This window comes from Giraffa tippelskirchi, chromosome 12 (assembly GCF_054371585.1).
Source record: "Giraffa tippelskirchi isolate mGirTip1 chromosome 12, T2T-mGirTip1v1.2.pri, whole genome shotgun sequence".
Classification (NCBI taxonomy): Eukaryota; Metazoa; Chordata; class Mammalia; order Artiodactyla; family Giraffidae; genus Giraffa; species Giraffa tippelskirchi.
This window is the reverse complement of record NC_137286.1, coordinates 42,603,616-42,621,986: the sequence shown is the minus strand read 5'-3', so window position 1 is coordinate 42,621,986 and position 18,371 is coordinate 42,603,616. Positions and strand designations below refer to the sequence as shown.

Genomic DNA, 18,371 nt, shown 5'->3' with positions numbered 1-18,371 from the left:
GCTTTGTCCTTCCCTCTGACGGTCTCCTACGTGAGTTGCTTTGGCCAGTGTGATTTTACAGAAATGACATAAGCAGAATGCATAAGGAAAACCCTTGTACTCTTGGACTGGTTTTCATGTATCTCTTTCATCACCAAGAGAAGAACATGCTCTTCTTAGCCCGCTAGTCTGATGAGAAAGATGACAGACATGTGGGGCAGAGCCTCATTATAAAGAGAATCCCTGTTGGAACAGAACCCTCACAAGATTGATGCATACAAAGTTTTAAAAATAGAAACAAATATAAGAAAAATGCAATCAATGAACATGTATCGCTAGATAAATTACTCCAAATAAATTATAAAGAATCTGATCAAGAAGTAATAGAGTCAAAAAAAAATTTTTTTTCTATCACAACATTGTAAAGCAATTATACTCCGATTTAAAAAAATAAATACAAGTAAACATTTAAAGATGACAGAAGAAGTGAGTTTAGCAAAAAAAAAATGGCAAAAATAAAAACATTACAGATTTGAAGAGCACACTAAAATAAAAAAAAACCTTTCCAGAAACACATGTACATACTTATGAAGGTTAAAAATTATCTACATCATGTCAGATGAAAATATGGACTTCAGGATAAGGAAGAAATCATGTATATATCATGGTAGAAAAGTGAGACACAAACAAGCGTTAAAAATCAGATTGGCCCTAAGTTCTCTTTGGTAATAATCTAATCAGTGCCAAAAACTGCAGCATCAAGATTTACAAAGACCTGAAGAAAAAGAGTGAGAAAAATTTTATTTGATTATGTTGTTGAATTTTTTTTGTTCTTATTGAGAAATATTAACTACATGTTTGTTAGGTCTCCTCTGTTACCATTTACTTTTAATCATGTGTGTTTTCTAGTTCAGGTCCAAGATTCCTCATTCTGTACCCAAAGCACGTCCGCAGTTGCTTATTGCATTGCATTCACTATATTTCTGTCCTAGGATCGACTGTTTGCTGGAGAACAGCAGGAGAAGGACATGAGGTGTGAGACAGGGAATGAACCAGACTAGTCAACAGCTTCCATACCGCATTGTTGCCTGACTCCTTCTCTCATTAAAGATGCTCTTTCCCTTTCTCTAGAGTCACATCTTCCTTTTATTTTCAAAATTCAACAGTTGTGAGATTCTCAAGAATCCCCCTGGGACTTCCTTGGTGGTCCAGTGGTTAAGAATTGGCCTTGTGATGCAGGGGACACAGGTTTGATCCCTGGTTGGGGAACTAAGACCCCACATGACTTGAGGCGATGAGCAGCAAGGAAGAACCTGTGTGCCACAGCCAAGTCTCAACGCAGCCAAATAAATAACTAAATATTTTAAAAACAGAAAGAGACTTCTAGAGTAGGTAACTTGAAAATTTTAAATGTCAGTTCATCAAAAAAACATAAATAAAATGAAAATATTAATGATACAACAGAGAAATCATTTGCAACATATTAAGGACAAAAGACTAATATTCTTTATCTATAAAAGGCACACACAGGTTAATGAGAAATTCTCAGTTGAAAAATGGGCAAAAATATGAAAATAAAATCTTTTATTCTATTTCTAATGCCTCAAAGAGACCATACACAAAAGCAGTAATACAAATGGCCCTAAAGTATTTTTAAGAATCTCTCACTACTAAGATTTCCTTAAATCTTATACTGCCAACTACTGCGAAGTAAGATGACATTTTTATAGATGCTTTCTGAAAGGCAATTTTTAAAAAAAATATTTATTCATTTGGCTGTGCCGAGTCTTAGTTGTGACACAAGCTATCTTCAATCTTCACTGTGACGTGCGGTATATTTAGTTGTGGCATTTGGAATCTATTTCCCTGACCAGGGATCAAACATGGGCCCCCGCATTGGGAGCTTACAGTTTTAGCCACTGAACCACAAGGGAAGTCCCATGAAAAGCAATTTGATAGCATAAATCAAAGGTCTTACAACTGCACATAATTTTTGACCCCACGATTTTGCTTCAACAAATACATTTTCCTAGAAACGTATTCAAAGAAAATAGTCACAAATATGAGCAAAGATGGATCTGCAAACATATTTTCATAGTGGCGTTATTTGCAACTTCAAAAACACTAATGAACTTAAATGTTCAGTAGTAAAGAATTAGTTAATAAAATATAGCACACCAAATGATGCAATATTATGGAGACATTAAATATGATTATAATGTGATAATAAATATAAAAATATCTAATACATAGAAATATGCCTTATATTGTTAAATATTTACAAGGTTATCCAAATACAGTGTAATCACTTTTTAAAAGATACATATATATGCTACTACTAAGAATATTGGAAATATATACAACAAAATCCTAACAGCTGTTAGAATGAAAGGTGATTTTATTCATCTTTGTCCTTTCCTGTGTTTTCCACATTTTTGTATAATGAGTATGTTTCATGCTTTTAAATCAGGAGAAAAAAATGGAAATTTCAAAAGAGAGAGTGAAGGGAATTTGGAGTCCTTTAATACTAACAATGAGCTTTTATTAATAAAATACTTATTCTTCCTTTTTAAAAAATTTTTTTAACATAACATGCTATTATATTTATAAATGAAGGCTTAGAGAACAAATGCATTTCTGAGTATTTGACCACAATAATTTATAGCATACATTGGCTGGAGCTGTTCAGTACTGACAAATTCCAGAAAGTAATTGCATAAAATACTTGGAGAGGAAATTGCTTTATGCTTCCATGCTATTTATGGAAATTAGCATCTTTGTAAAAATAAACTGAGAGCAATCACAATCATAGACCTTGAAATGTGGTTTCCATAAGATGTTAGCTTTGCTGCTTTAAGACCCATTAGCAATGTGGAGGGGAAACACTGCCTGCTTTTTTTTTTCCTGTTATGAAACTGTTGCATATAATTGGTTTTTTCCTCTTGGATCCTTAATCTCACCCTTTCTCCTGACTGCTTCCCTTTGGAATGCATATATACTGAAGTGTTCACTTTGCTCCTTAAAACCTTTCTAATGATCCTGTTCCCTTCTCAAAGAGTATTACCTATTTTCTTTATTCAGTGCCTCACCTTTTGCAATTCACAGCTTGCCCCAAAAGGACTCCTTCAAACATAACTGACAATTTCCCAAGATTGGGGTGAATTTTCACCTCCCTGTGTTCCTACAGCAAGCTCAAAACCTAAAGGAATCTTCCATACTTCCTTTGTTCTCTCTCAATTCCACATATTCACTAGTCAAGTTCTATCCTTTCAGACTCTAAAATGGTGCCCAGAATCATACCCTCTGGGCAATGACTAACTGCCTCACCCCTCTCCCCACTTAACCCCCATCTCCCATCCCATGTACTCTTGTGAACAGTTAAAGTTCTCATCATTACCAACCTGCACTGGTACCAACGTCCCAAGTATCTCTGACTCAAATGTGCTCCTAGTGGTCCAATGGAGTTATTCTAAAATTTTTTTAATATTTACTTAGTTAGTTCTTTGACTGTTCCAGGTCTTAGTTGCAGCACATGGAATCTGGGATATTTAGTTGCAGCATGAGAGCTCTTCATTGTGGTATGTGAGATCCACTTCCCCAACCAGGGCTTGAATCCGGACCCCCTGCACTGGGAGTGTGGAGTCTTAGCCACTGGACCAGCAGGGAAGTCCCTCCAACGGAGTCTTAATAGCATCTCTCCCATCACCTCCTGATCAATGCCCAAGGCTTCCGTACCGCCCATTGAGCCAAGCCCTCTTTATCACTGATTTGTTTAGCATGCTTGGCAAGGTCCTCGCCAGTGTAGCCACAGACTAACTTTGTTCATCCTTACTTCACACTCCATGCTGTCAAATATCTTACTCTTCAAATTTAGTGTCAGTGGAAACCAAGAGGACAAAGTCGAATGAAGAACCATCTCTGAGATGGAAAAAGGGAAGTTGAGGGGTATGGGGTAGGGGCAACAAAGAAGGTCTCCAGAGAGATCCCGGGAGTCTGGGTCAAATGAGCAGAACATGGGGAATCTGGCCACTGAGACAGAGCTGGGTGGGTGGGGAGGACTTCTGTTTGGGAAGTACTGAGCCCTCCCAGGAATATTCTGGTGGAAGCATGCAGCAGTTCATGGATATATTAATCTGAAGCTCATGGAAGAGGCAGGCAGAAAACTCTCAGAGATACTGGGCCTCTTCCATTTTAGTGAGGTCACCAAGAAGAAAGGAAGAAAGAGAGAGAGAGAAGAAGGGAGGGAGGGAGGGAGGAAGAAAGGGAGAGAGAGAGAAAAGAAAATGAGAGAGGGGGAGGGAGGGAGGAAAGGAGGAAGGAAGAGAGAGAGAACAAGAGGGAGAGGAAGAAAGAGAAAGAAAGAACGGAAAAAAAGGAAGGAAGGGAGAAAGAAAAGGAGGCAGGGAGGGGAGGGGGAAGGAAGGTATCACAATTGTGTTTTATTTCCAATGTTTACATTTAACAGTTAATGTGAAAATACACACTTTCTTATCTTTTCGATGTAGATATAATCCTATTTGAAGAGAATATTAAAAGCCTATCTTTGAAAGCCTGAATCACTATGAGACCTGGTTCCACAGATGATAACCCCAGGCAGGAGCCTCTGGAGAGAAAAACCAGCAGGTGATTGAGGCTGCCGGGGGAGAGCATGTGGAGAGACAGAGAAGAGGGCGAACAGCAGAACTCTGGAACTAAGTAGCTTTTAGAAAGAGTCAGAGACTAGACGATGGCTCAGATGGTAAAGAATCTGTGCAGGAGATGCTGGTTCAGTCCTCGGTCAGGAAGATCGCCTGGAGGAGGGAATAGCAACCCACTCCAGTATTCTTGCCTGGGAAATCCCATGGACAGAGGAGCCTGGTGGGCTACCGTCCATACGGTCGCAAAGAGTCAGAAACCCATGCATTCAAATCAGTGATCAAAAATGTTCACTTGCTGTTGCTGTTGTTTAGTCGCGAAGTCGTGTCTGACTCTTTGCGACCCCATGCGCTGTAGCTCACAAGGCTCCTCTGTCCATGGAATTCTCCAGGCAAGAATACTGGAGTGGGTTGCCATGCCCTCCTCCAGGGGATTTTCCCGACCCAGGGATCGAACCTGTGTCTCTTGCATTGGCAGGCAGATTCTTTACCACTGCATCACCTGGGAAGCCCCAGCCCTAAGACTAGAACCAATTAAAATCGGTTCTATCAATTAAAATTGGTATCTATCAAGATTTTCACAGGGACCTTTCTCAATGACAAAACACTGAAATTTAGGAGGCAAAGCAGATGACAAAGAAGATCTAAGTATCCACATTCTAAAGGGAACTACCAGGCTTTCCCCGGGGGTCCAGTGGTTAAGATTTGCCTTCCACTGCAGGGGGCGCAGGGCGAATCCCTCATCAGGAAGCTAATATCCCACATGCCTTGTGGCCAAAAAAACAAACATAAAACAGAAGCAATATTATAACAAATTCAATAAAGACTTTTAAAAAAATGGTCCACATAAAAAAAAAATCTTTTAAAAAAAGTATAAGAAAAATAAAGAGAACTACCAACATAAGGTGGATCTCTCCCTTGGAGTTCCCTAAGAAGGGACATCAGCCACCTCACTCCTCCCCTCTAAGAAGAACTGAAATGCACTGAAGGGAAAAAAAAAAGGAATCACTCATAGAGATCGGGGATCCCTGCAAGGAGGGACTGTCGATCCACTCTCCAGGTGGGCATCAGCTTAGACTGGATCCACTAATCTGTCCTGGCAGAGACAGACTGGAGAAATGAAGAAAGCTGGTCAGACAGGGAGGAGGCAGCGCTGGAGCAGCCTCTACCCCCATCATCTGCACAGCATGGATGTGAACACTGTAGCCTGCCAGGCTCCTCTGTCCATGGAATTCTCCAGGCAAGAATACTGGAAAGGAAAGTCGCTCAGTCGTGTCCGACTCTTTGCGACCCCATGGACTGTAGCCTGCCAGGCTCCTCCGTCCATGGGATTCTCCAGGCAAGAACACTGGAGTGGTTTACCATTTCCTTCTCCAGGGGATCTTCCTGACCCAGGGATCGAACCCAGGTCTCCCGCATTGGAGGCAGACGCTTTAACCTCTGAGCTACCAGGGAAGCCCAAGAATACTGGAGTGGGTAGCCTATCCCTTCTCCAGGGGATCTTCCCAACCCAGGGATCGAATCTAAGTCTCTTGTGTTTCCTCCATTGGCAGGCAGATATTTTACCACTGAACCACCAGGGAAGCCCATGGATCAAGTGGTCAACACCAAAGGATCTGGATTCAAACCATCCTGCCAGCATCCACTCAACTGGGCTGCCTGGAGATAAGAGGATTCCAGCAGTATGAGACAAGCTGGAGCTGGGCCTCCTGCTTCAGAAAAGGCAGGTGCTGCAGAACCCTCTGAAGAACTCACATGTGCCACCCAGGGGGCAGAGAGTCAGTGAGAGCCGGACAGACAATGACAAGGACCAGACAGTGGCACCCAGTTAAGTCAAGAGCTGTTTGCCCTTCTCCCCATCCCCTCCCTCTGATTCCAACTTCAGGAAAGCTGGACCCAGAGTAACCAAAATGAAGAAAGATTTCCAAACCAGTCCTCACCACTGGTTGAGGTGAGAGGAGAATGGACCCCAGTACAACCCCACTTTAGTTACCTGGAACCCTGTGTTAAGGCTAGACTAGACAGAAGGGAGATGAGATTTAAATCAAGCGGGGAATTGAAATTTTAAATTGGACTGGACTTTTAAAAAATGCAGGGTTTCTCTGGTGATCCAGTGGTTGAGAATCTGAATGCCAATGCAGGGGACACGGGTTCGATTCCAGGTCCAGGAAGATCTCACATGCAGCAGAGCAACTAAATCCATGTGCCACAGCTACTGAGCCTGTTCTCTAGAGCCTGGGAGCAGCAACAACTGAAGCCCATGGACCCTAGAGCTGTGCTCCACAAGAGAAGCCACTGTGATGAGAAGCCCGCACACCACAACTAGAGAGGAGCCCCCACTCGCCACAACTAGAGAAAGCCTGGGTATAGCAACGGAAACCCAGCACAGCCAAAAATCTAAAAATAAATAAATAAAAATTAAAAAAAAATAAATGCAAGTGAATTTGCCCAAGAGTGCATGGAGGCATGGAAACAGATTGGGTTTGGCCAAGCATAGCTGGAGCCTGTGACTGGCTCTGTGTTTGTATCTGCCTGAGCTGAGACTTCTCAATGAAGAAAGCTGGAAGAGGGTTGGAACAGCAGCAGCTGTCTTCTCAGGGAAGATCTGGGTCCCTGAGGAGAAGGCCCAGAGCAACAGGAAGCATCCGGGGCCAGGGCATGACAGGAAGAGGAGAGGCCTTTCCAGCTGCCTGACTGAAGGGAACAGCGAGCTCCTCCAGAAATGGTCAAGAGCGAGTTAGGAAAACACGAGGCTGCCGACCTCATGGCTTGCTCTGCAATCTATCACGATTATTGTGGTCAGTGATTATAAAGGCTTCAGTTTTAGCTGATTCAATAAAGATAATCTAGTTCTTATTAAGTGAATTGGCACATCCCTTCCTCCTTGCATCTCAGCCTCACAGGGCTGTTAACTCTCCATCAGCCAACTGCAGCAAAGCCCACGTGCAGCAAAAAAGATCCAATGCAGCCAAAAAAAAAAAAACACCCAGAATGATTCATTCAGTTCAGTTCAGTTCAGTCGCTCAGTCGTGTCTGACTCTTTGCTACCCATAAGCTGCAGCACACCAGGCTTCCCTGTCCTTCACTATCTCCTGGAATTTGCTCAGATTCATGTCTATTGAGTCTGTGATGCCATCCAACCATCTCATCCTCTGTCGTACCCTTCTCCTCCTGCCCTCAATCTTTCCCAGCTTCGGGGTCTTTTTCAGTGAGTCAGCTGTTCACATCAAGTGGCCAAAGTACTGGAGCTTCAGTTTCAGGATGGTGGTGGCAGCACTTATAAGGAAAAGTGAAAGTGAAGTTGCTCACTCATGTCTGCCGACTCTTTGCGACCCCATGGACTGTAGCCTACCAGGCTCCTCCATCCATGGGATTTTCCAGGCAAGAGTATTGCAGTGGGTTGCCATTTCCTTCTCCAGGGGATCTTCCCAACCCAGGGATTGAACCCAGGTCTCCCATATTGTAGCAGACACTTTTACCGTCTGAGAGAGACTAAAGACAACTGCAAGGGGACTTCCCTGGCTGTCCAGTGATTAATTAAGACTCTGTACTTCCAATGCAGGGGGCATGGGTTCAATCCCTGGTCAAGGAACTAAGATCCTACATGCCATGTGATGTGGCCAAAAAAAAATTTTTTTTTATTTTTAAAAGAAGACTCCAAGGGTCCCCCAAACAACCAAATCCTCAGAGGAGGGGCAGCTTTGAAACAAATCCAGGCTGACACTAAGGAGATAACCAAGTGTCCAACCCTCGGGCAGGAGCGGAAACTGACCTAGCCCTCTCTATACATTCACCCAGGCCCTGTGATGGAACCACCCACAGCTGCAGGAACCTTCCCTGAGAAGATCAAGTCCCACCTCCTTTCAGCCTCTGCAGCATTCTCCCTTCTCAGCTGATGCCTCTTGGGTGTCCCCTACAGTTTCCAAGCAGAAATTACAGGCACTTCGATTGTTTGAAGGACATCAAATCAGTCAATCCTAAAGGAAATCAACCTTGAATATCCACTGGAAGGACTAATGCTGAAGCTGAAGCTCCAATACTTTGGTGACCTGAGGCAAAGAACCGACTCATTGGAAAAGACCCTGATGCTTGGAAAGATTGACAGCAGGAGGAGAAGTGGATGACAGAGGATGAGATGGTTGGATGGCATCACTGACTCGATGGACATGAGTATGAGCAAACTCCGGGAGACAGTGAAGGACAGGGAAGCCTGGTGTGCTGCAGTCCATGGGGTCGCAGAGTCAGACACGACTCAGCGACTGAACAACAACAACATTTGTTTTAAAAGGTTCATATATCACGGGCATTTACTACATGCTGTTGTTTAGTCACTCAGTCATGTCTGACTCTTTGTGACCCCATGGACTATAGTCTGCCAGGCTCCTCTGTCCATGGGATTCTCCAGGCAAGAATACTGGAGTGGGTTGTCATCTCCTTCTCCAGGGGATCTTCCTGACCCAGAGATCAGACCCACATCTCCTATATTGGCAGGCGGATTCTTTACCTTTGAGCCACCTGGGAAGTCATGCCAGATTTTTTTTCCATTCACAATGGATTAACTCCTCCAGAAAAGTCTGTGAGGTAGGCACCCCCTCTCTACAAATGTGGACACTGAGATCCAGAGATGTTTGTATAACAGGCCTTGAAGTGGTGCAGCTGGGATTCCAACAGCTGATGCTGCAAATGATAAAGACAACTAGCCTGAAATCTCCATCTACAACCTCTTGTGCACACACTGCCCCATACATGGAAACAACACTGCCAAGCCACACAGATATGGAAAAATCCAAAAGAGGTCAGTGAGTGATTCAAGCTGGGAAGACACTGCCCTTGGCCAAAGGTCAACAGACTGCCTCAAAGCTCATTTTAATTTTATAGGGTGGAAGAAGACAAAACGAAACCCTGTGCCATGAAGCCTCAGCCCCATTTGACTAGGAACAAATCTTTGTTTCAGATCTGATGAGATGGAAAAGAAAGTCTCCACCCACCATGCCCCAATGCTACACCTTGCTGACCACAGAAATCCTAAGATTACCCTGAAAAGATTTATATCTGTTCTAATAAAAACTATCTATTAAAATGTGGATGGGGTAGCATCAATAAAGTGAATAATGGGGGAGAAGATGTACCTCACTAACCAGCTCTGTATGAGTCACAGAAATCATGGGACACTGGAGCTGAAAGGGGCCTTAGAAACACTAAGTCCGAGAGTAAAATGCGAAGCAGAGAGGTCTGATTAATCTCTCTCAGGGTGTATCTCTTTATTTATGTGCACAAGCCCATCTAAGAGATGTTAGCCTTATTAAGTGTCAGGCCCTTTGCTAGACCCTGAGAGTACAGAGGCCACTAAGCCATGTGATGACAAGTTACATGATAAGGGAGGGGCTGCCTTGTTCTAATTCACACAAGATACCGAATGACCAGCACATTCTAATTCACACAGGGTGCAGTATGGGTTTGCAACAGCTCTCAGGACAAAATACTTAGATGTGCTCTGCACTTCATTATTTTTTAAAGGTTTTATTCATGAGGATCATTTTTAAAGTCATCACTGAATTTGTTACAAAACTGCTTCTATTTTATGTTTTGGTCTTTCAGTCACAGGGCATGTGGGATCCTAGCTCCCCTACCAGAAATTGAACCCACATCCCCTGCATTGGAAAGCGAAGTCCCAACCACTGGACTGCCAAGAAATCTTGCTCTGCATCTTCCCTGGTGGCTCAGTCAGTAAAGAATCCACATGCAATCCACATGCAATGCAGCAGACTGCCTGCAATGCAGGAGACCCGGGTTCGATGCCTGGGCTGGGACGATCCCCTGGAGAAGGGAATGACAACCCACTCCAGTATTCTTGCCTGGGAAATCCCATGAACAGAGAAGCCTGACAGGCTACAGTCCATGGGGTCGCAAAGAGTTGGAGACGAGTTAGCGCCTAAATCATCAACAAACTGCTTGGCTGAATCCAGTCTACAAATATATTTGTCTGGCTTTCAACCCTTTAAAAACTGGGAGACCTCATAGGACGTCTGGATAACCAGCTATCTTGAGCAGCAAAATGATCCAGCAATCCTGAGTGTGCACTCTCATTTGGCAATGATGGGTAGAATTGAGTAGAGGCTGCCCTTAAGAGATGGAGAAGGTACCATCAACTTTGACACAGTCTCAGCTATTCCCTATTACCTCTCAGGCAAGGCAAGCTTCCTTCCTTTGTTGGCGTCTGCCCAGGAAGTATATGATGATACAGTGCTACAGCTGTCCCCCCCAGACTGATGGGAAAGACAAGAGACTAAAGAAAGGCTGCATAGGGCAGGCGTATTGGTGGCCTCCACTCCATCTTCCAGAGCCCGCAGGAGCTGAGTTGGTTGCTGGCACAACCAGTAGTACAGTGGGCAGCTTTGCACTTGGCCTGTTGCTGACATGCTCATCTGGATGCTGGGGCTGTGAGCCATGGGCCACTGCTGCCTCGCCCACCACGTGCGCCAGCCTTTGTCACTGGACGTTGGGCTTCTCCAAGGAGCACCTCGTGCCCTTCCCCTCCAGCAATCCAAAAGCCCAGATGGCCTCTACAGGACCCACCTGCTTGCCATGCAGCCCAGCCCCACAGCCCAAGTGATCACCACTGACCCTAAGCTGCCTGTGGAGGCGGCGGCTGAGAACCGTGCCAAGAAGCTGAGACTGGCCTTCCTAAGGGATTCCATTCCGGTTTTTGATCTGCTGATTCTGGGTGTAGATCCTGATGGCAGCCCCCTGTTCACCCTTCCCAGACCCCAATCTCCTGCATGATCAGGAGTCACTCCCATCAGCGATTCCCCCAGCCACCTCGGCAGCATGGGACCCATACACTTCCCTGCTGAATGCAGCTAGAACTGTCATCTTCGTGGCCAGTGGAGCGGGCAAGGCAGCCATTCTAAAGCGCATTTGGGAGGATGAGGAGGAAAACTGGTCTCCACCACCCTGGTCCAGCTTTGCACGGGGAGACTTTGCTGGTTCCCGGAAGAGGCAGCATCCCAACTCCTGATCTTGCCTCTTAAGAAGTATTCCACTTTGTAATTGGCACCAAGAGATGCTACAGCTGAGACTATGCATAGCCTGAGTAGGCAGAGGCCTTCCAGGGCTGGGACCCGCTGCCAGCCCACTACAGTCTTTATTTTAGAAAAGCAGTGTTGTGCCAATGGAAGCTGAAAGGGTGCTGCCACCAGTGCTGCCAGGGGGCTCAGGCTATGTGCTGTGACTCTAGGTGACTCAGTTATTAGAAAGAGTATTTGTGTGTATAAAGAAAGAAAGAGGCAGGGAAAGGGAAAAAAGGGAAGACAGGGTGAAAGAAAGAGCAAAAAGAACTACAAAACAGTGTAATATGTGTTGATGGACATACACACAGAATACTTGTTTAGTGGCTGAACTAAGGCCAGAACCTGGGCTCTGCCCGTTCATCATGCCCTGGCCTCCAGCACCCGTGTGCCTATCCAGGGCACATGCAGACAGCCATTCTAGACTGAAACAGACAGGATCCATCGCAGCCCCAAGTCACCCCTTGTATATAGTATCCACTGTGGTATTAGGACTCAGAGAGGACCCAAGGGATTGGATTATTCTTATAGCTAAGGCAACAAGAAATATCATTTGCTGGAGGTAAGAAACAAAATTAGATTCTCTTTGGTATGCAGTTAACATCAGTCATACCACATCTTTGGAGAAGGCAATGGCAACCCACTCCAGTACTCTTGCCTGGACAATCCCATGGACGGAGGAGCCTGGTAGGTTGCGGTCCATGGGGTCACTAAGAGTCGGACACGACTGAGCATCTTCACTTTCACTTTTCACTTTCATGCATTGGAGAAGGAAATGGCAACCCACTCCAGTATTCTTGCCTGGAGAATCCTAGGGACGGGGGAGCCTGGTTGGCTGCCGTCTATGGGGTCACACAGAATCAGATATGACTAAAGCGACTTAGCAGCAGCATACCATATCTTAAGTGATTTAGAATAATACTCCTAAGTAAACTGAGGGATGCCTACCATTCCTCTTCCCCATCTTATTACCTGCAGGAGGGCAGAGTGCATGAAGACCAGCCACGTTAGCAGCCACCAGGGGCTCTTCCAGGAAGCCATGGGGTCGGGTCTCCTGGGGGTGTCTCACTTGTAGCCTAAAGAGAAGGAAAGATTTTGTTTCCATTCAGCTCCAGACCCAGCAGTGGCAACACTCATGACTTACCAGATCAACAGAGGGAGGAACCCTGAGCCCCACATACTGTCTTGGAAAGCTTTGTGTTGGCCCTGGATGGAACTACCTACTGTAGAGTACAGGCTGTCTGGGGCTCTCTTTAGGAGGAGTCCATATCACAGTCAGGAGGGCAGCTAGACCCGCCTGGACGGTGCAGCCCATACCTCCAGCCCTCCAAAAGCCAAGCCATCTAAGCACCAACCACTTTCCAGCCCGTTTGTCAGCAGCAGGGTGTGGCTGTTGGCATCCGACTCAGGGAAGCCAGCGTGGAGCCAAGGGTTAGGGCACCTGCCAGCTTCTGCTACTTCAGGCACAAATGAGTCTAAGCCCTACTAAGCCAACCCAGAGAGGGGAAGGAACCTGCCTAAGATCACACTGCAAGACAGTGACCATTCTGGGACTGAAATGCAGGTCTTCTGCTAGTTCGAGGCTTTCCCCACCAGAAGACACTGTTCATCCTCCTCGGAGCCCCCGCCCTGCAGCCAGAGAGCTGAGTGAGGAGGGGTTCAGAGGGTACAGCCCTGGAGAAGCCAAGGAGCACAACCTCCTAAAAGTAGGTGAAGGCAAACCAGCGGGAGGCTGGAGGGCAGCGGGGGCTTTCCTCGGAGTCCTCCCGACCGTTTGCAGGGAAATCAGGATCGGTCGAGCCTGGAAAAGCCGAAAAGCCGAGGTCACCCTCGTCTCTCGCTTCGCCTCGCGGGCGCCTTGGCGAGCTGGTGTCCGGGGGCGGGTCGGTGGCTTCTCTCCATCTGGAGAAAGCATTAAGGGCCTGGCCTAATGCGATCCGCAAATGTGCTGCTGTTTCCGACCTGAGGCGGCGACTCTGGGCCGAAGGGAGGCGGCCAGTGCGGGGCCCTGGGACTGTGCGCCCCCCCCCCCCCCCGCTGGCTTACACCAGCCGTCCCCGGCGCGCACTCCTCCTCCGAGTACCCGCCGCCTGGCGGTCCCCGCGCCCCCGCTGCGTCCCGGTTCCGCACTCCCACTGGCCGCGGCGGGCGCGTCGCGCAGCCCTTGGCGCTCTAGACGCTCGCAACTTGCCAAGCTGCCGGACCTTCCGACGCCCGAGCCCACTAGCTGCTGTCAGCCCGTTTTCTACCTGGAAAGCCCCCAATCCGAAGATTTCCCAAGTCGGTGGAGTTCCCTCACGCTCAAGCGACCCCGAATGCCTCTCCCCCAAACCACTGGGACCCACGGAGCCTGCCCGGCCAGAGGTCTCTGAGTTTCGCCGAGCGCCCGGGTCCTGAAGTTCCCGGGAACCGAGTCGTGCCCTGCCGCTCGGAGCCCCTCAACCCCATTGCGCCGTCTTGCTCCCCTCGACACCCGCGGTGGAAGAGCCTTCCCGCCCCCGGGCGCCAAGCTCCGAGCACCCACCTGGCGCCGCAGAAGCGTCCGGGACGTGCAGCCGGGCGGCGCGGGCTCGGCGCGCGCTGCGGAGAGGCGGACGGGAGCGGCCCGGTCCACACCTCGTGCGGGATCCGAGACCCGGACCTTCCCCGACGCCGGCCTCCAGCCCGCGGCGCCGCAGTCGCAGCCGCTGCCGAGAAGTTAAATGGGGCTGGGACGGGGCCGCCCCGCCTCTCCCGCCCCCTCCGGGCGTGCGGAGCGCGGCGCTGGCCCAGGCCCAGAAGCGGAGGGCGCGCGCCGCCACCTGCACCGCCCGGCAAGTGCACGGCGCGCCCGGGCGCCCGCCCGCCCTCGAGTCGACCCCGTGCCCTCCGCCCGTGCTGGGGACGCCGCGGGCTCGAAGGGAGCGCGTGAGGGGCGGGAGCCGGGCGGCTCGGAGCGCGCGGGGCTGCGGCGACGGCGAGACTCGGCTGGAACGCTCCTCCGCCCGCTTCCTGGAAGCCACTCCTCGCCCTGGGCCGGCCGCCAGGCGCGGTGCCAAGAGCCGGGACTGCCGACGCCGCCACCGCCGCCGCCGGCGGGCGCGCAGGGAAAGGCGGCCGCTGCGCCGCGAGCCAGCCGGGACGCCCCGCCTCAGCCGGAGCCGGGAGCGGGGATGCCATCGCCGTCCCCCACCCCACCCCCAACCTCCTCGAGCCTCCACCCGCCCCGCCCGGGCGCGGGCGCCGACTCTGCTAAGTCAGGCCCAGCGGCCACACGGAGGTTTGCCCGGAACCGCTGGCTCGTGCCTGCGAGCCTCCGGCGCTCCCGGCCAGGCATGACCAAAATCGGAGACCAGTGGCCCCTCCAGGCCTGCCTGCCTTCGCCTCCAGCGGCGCCCAAAGCACTCCCGGCCTGAGCCAGTGGACTCCTGTGAGCTCGCTCCCCACTCGGACCCTTGGCTACCAGGGACCACCAGCGACCTGGTGCCCCTTGCTATGAGCCGAGCTTGGGTAACAGAGCTGCACAGCTGCCCAAACCCTGGGGTACCCAGGCCTGAGATTTGGGATGGCGATGTCAGGGACCCAGAGTGGGGTGAATTTCCTCGTGGAGGAGGTGAGAAGTAGGTGGACTGCTTGTCCCTAGCCTTGACCTAATCTCAGAGGTATGAATCCAAGGGCCTCCAGATGGCTTGAAAAGTCTCATTATGCCTGGGGCTAAGTCTTCACAGTCCCATTTCCTTGGGTGCCTAGTGTGTGCCAGCCACGTGCCAAGCTCTTCATGTGCAGCTCATCTTCACATGGGCCCCATGGTGTTAGTAACATTCTTCCCATTTCATGGATGGGGAAGGTGAGACCCAAGGGACACACAACTTGTAGGCAGTGAGTTACAAAGTCAGGGCTGGAGCCCGCATCTCCTCTCTCTAAAGGCTCCACTCTTCAGCCCTGAAAGTTGTCTCCTGCCTGTTCTGTGGTTGGTACCTTACAGGTGGTGGTAGAGCTTTACCGAGAGGAGCTGGTGCTACCTGTCTACCTCCCTCATCTTCCCTTCCTTACTGTGGGACTTCCTCTGGCCCAGAGGAGGACCTCCAAGACTATCTCTGCCTCTCCGCTCCAGGTAAAATGGCTGGAATCTTTCGGGAAGTGAGCAGAGGACATTCCGTGTTTAGGGGGCAGAGGAGAGACTTGTCACTAAGGGTGGGGGCCTGAGCTAAACCAGAAAGAATGCAGCCATGTACAATTGATTCTCCTTATTTGCCGTGTAAGTTTTGTTCTCATAAAGTCAGTTCAGTTCAATTCAGTTCCAGTTGTGTCCGACTCTTTGCGACCCCATGAATCGCAGCACGCCACGCCTCCCTGTCCATCACCAACTCCCGGAGTTCACCCAAACCCATGTCCATCGAGTCAGTGATGCCATCCAACCATCTCATCCTCTGTCGGCCCCTTCTCCTCCTGCTCCGAATCATTCCCAGCATTAGGGTCTTTTCCAATGAGTCAACTCTTCACATGAAGTGACCAAAGTATTGGAATTTCAGCTTCAACATCAGTCCTTCCAACGAACACCCAGGACTGATCTCCTTTAGGATGGACTGGTTGGATCTCCTTGCAGTCCAAGGGACTTTCAAGAGTCTTCTCCAACACCACAGTTCAAAAGCATCAATTCTTTGGCGCTCAGCTTTCTTCACTGTCCAACTCTCACATCCATACATGACCACTGGAAAAACCATAGCCTTGACTAGTCAAGGGAACTTTAAAATGAATTTGGGAATACCAAACCATTGCTCCTGGGGAAAGCACAGGATTAGACTCCTGCCAGCCTCTGAGCTAAAAAACTACCTGGTGGCTTAGATGGTAAAGCGTCTACTTGCAATGTGGGAGACCCAGGTTCGATCCCTGGGTCAGGAAGACCCCGGAGAAGGAAATGGCAACCCACTCCAGTATTCTTGCCTGGAAAATTCTATGGATGGAGGAGCCTGGTGGGCTAAAGTCCATGGGGCCATCAAGAGTCAGACACAACTGAGCCTCTGAGCTACGTTCTTGTCAACTGATCAATACATAACATTAATTTATGTGTGTTTCTCCTTAAAGACATCTTTGTTGTTATTGTTGTTGTTTAATCCCTAAGTCATGTCCAACTCTTCTATGGCCGCACAGACTGTAGCCCGCCAGGCTCCTCTGTCCGTGGAATTCTCCAGGCAAGGATGTTGGAGGGGGATCTTCCCAGGGGATCTTCTCCAGGGGATCTTCTTCCTTCTCCAGGGGATCTTCCCCACCCAGGGATGAAACCCACATCTCCTGCATTGCAGGCGGATTCTTTACCACTGGAGCCACCAGGGAAGCTCTAAAGACATCTTACTTAACATATATTATTGACTCATTAATGCTGAACCCACAACTTGTGCCCAGATAAGTTTATCTCACAGCTATCTCATCTAACACAAGAGTTTTCTTCACAGGGCACATCGCAGGGTTCCTCTGCTTAGGAGCATGAGACAGCAAATCAGCATTGCTCTTGAGGGCCATTTTAAACAACAGAATCACCGAGAAAAAAAAAAAGAATAAAACGTGAAAAGTGGCTCTGAATAGGCCATCAGAGGATGCTTGTTTACAGTGTGAGGGCTAAAACAAGGTGGAACATGGGGCCTGGATGATCCTGAGCTAGGAACATGTTTATCAGGCAACTCAAAATTTCACCCCTCATCAGAGAACTATGAATGTGCTGCAAATCTTGATTTGGGGGGAGGGGTGCTGGAAATAAATTTTAGCAAATAGGCAAGTTCGCAGATTCGGAATCTGCAAATAATGAGGATGGACTGTGTGTGCTTCTCCTGTCAAGTGTAAACTCAAAGCCTGAGCACAACATGCCTGCAGGATCAATCACTCAGTCGTGTCTGACTCTTTGTGACCCCGTGGACTGTAACCTGCCAGGCTCCTCTGTCCATGGGGATTCTCCAGACAAGAATACTGGAATGAGTTGCCATTTTCTTCTCCAAGGAATCTTCCAGAACCAAGGATCAAACCCATGTCTCCTGCATGGTAGGCAGATTCTTTACCACTGAGCCACCTGGGATGCTCCTGTCAAGGTATGGTCGAAGAATAATGATTCCAAACACAATATACCAGACTCTGTTCCAGGTACTTCGCAGGTATTAACTCTGTCCTTACACCAGCCCCTGGTAGCTCAACTAGCAAAGAATCCACCTGCAATGCAGGAGCTCCCAGTTCAATTCCTGGGTCAGGAAGATCTGCTGGAGAAGGGATAGGCTACCCACCCCAGTATTCTTGGACTTCCCTGGTAGCTCAGCTGGTAAAGAATCTGCTTGCACTGTGGGAGAGCTGGGTTTGATCCCTGGGTTGGGAAGATCCCCTGGAAAAGGGAATGGCTACCCACTCCAGTATTCTGGCCAGTATACTGGCCTCCAGTATTCTCTAGGGTCACAAAGAGTCAGACATGACTGAGTGACTTTCACTTTCACACCAGCCTATGGGGTAAGTATTATGTTTATTCCACTTCACAAACTAGGAGACAGATGTAGAGAAAGGTTTAGACACCACGTGTTCTTAGCAACTAGACTATACCGCATCTCACGTCATTCACATTCCAAAATAGAGCCTATTGCAAAAATCACATGAATATTCAAAATGAAATGGAGAATTCAAAGAGAGGTTATGCTTGTGCAGTGGCAGCCGGGCACTCCCTCTTACTCAGGAAGGC

General features: G+C 48.5%; 1 protein-coding gene and 1 pseudogene across 3 annotated transcripts in view; one reads left to right on the top strand and one right to left on the bottom strand.

The window, feature by feature from the left end:
* Positions 1–14,354, bottom strand: part of ADAMTSL3 (ADAMTS like 3) — a 349,114-nt gene extending 334,760 nt beyond the window's left edge. For all 3 annotated transcript variants that reach the window (XM_081546775.1, XM_081546777.1, XM_081546776.1), the window contains exons 1-2: positions 14,205–14,354; positions 12,653–12,756 (exon numbers count right to left, since the gene is read on the bottom strand). In XM_081546775.1, coding sequence (XP_081402901.1) covers positions 12,653–12,721 — 69 coding nt within the window. In that variant the 5' untranslated portion in view covers positions 12,722–12,756; positions 14,205–14,354. The remainder of the gene's footprint in view (positions 1–12,652; positions 12,757–14,204) is intronic.
* On the top strand, positions 10,849–11,663 carry LOC145530067 (6-phosphogluconolactonase pseudogene; annotated as a pseudogene).
* Positions 14,355–18,371: the final 4,017 nt, after the last annotated feature.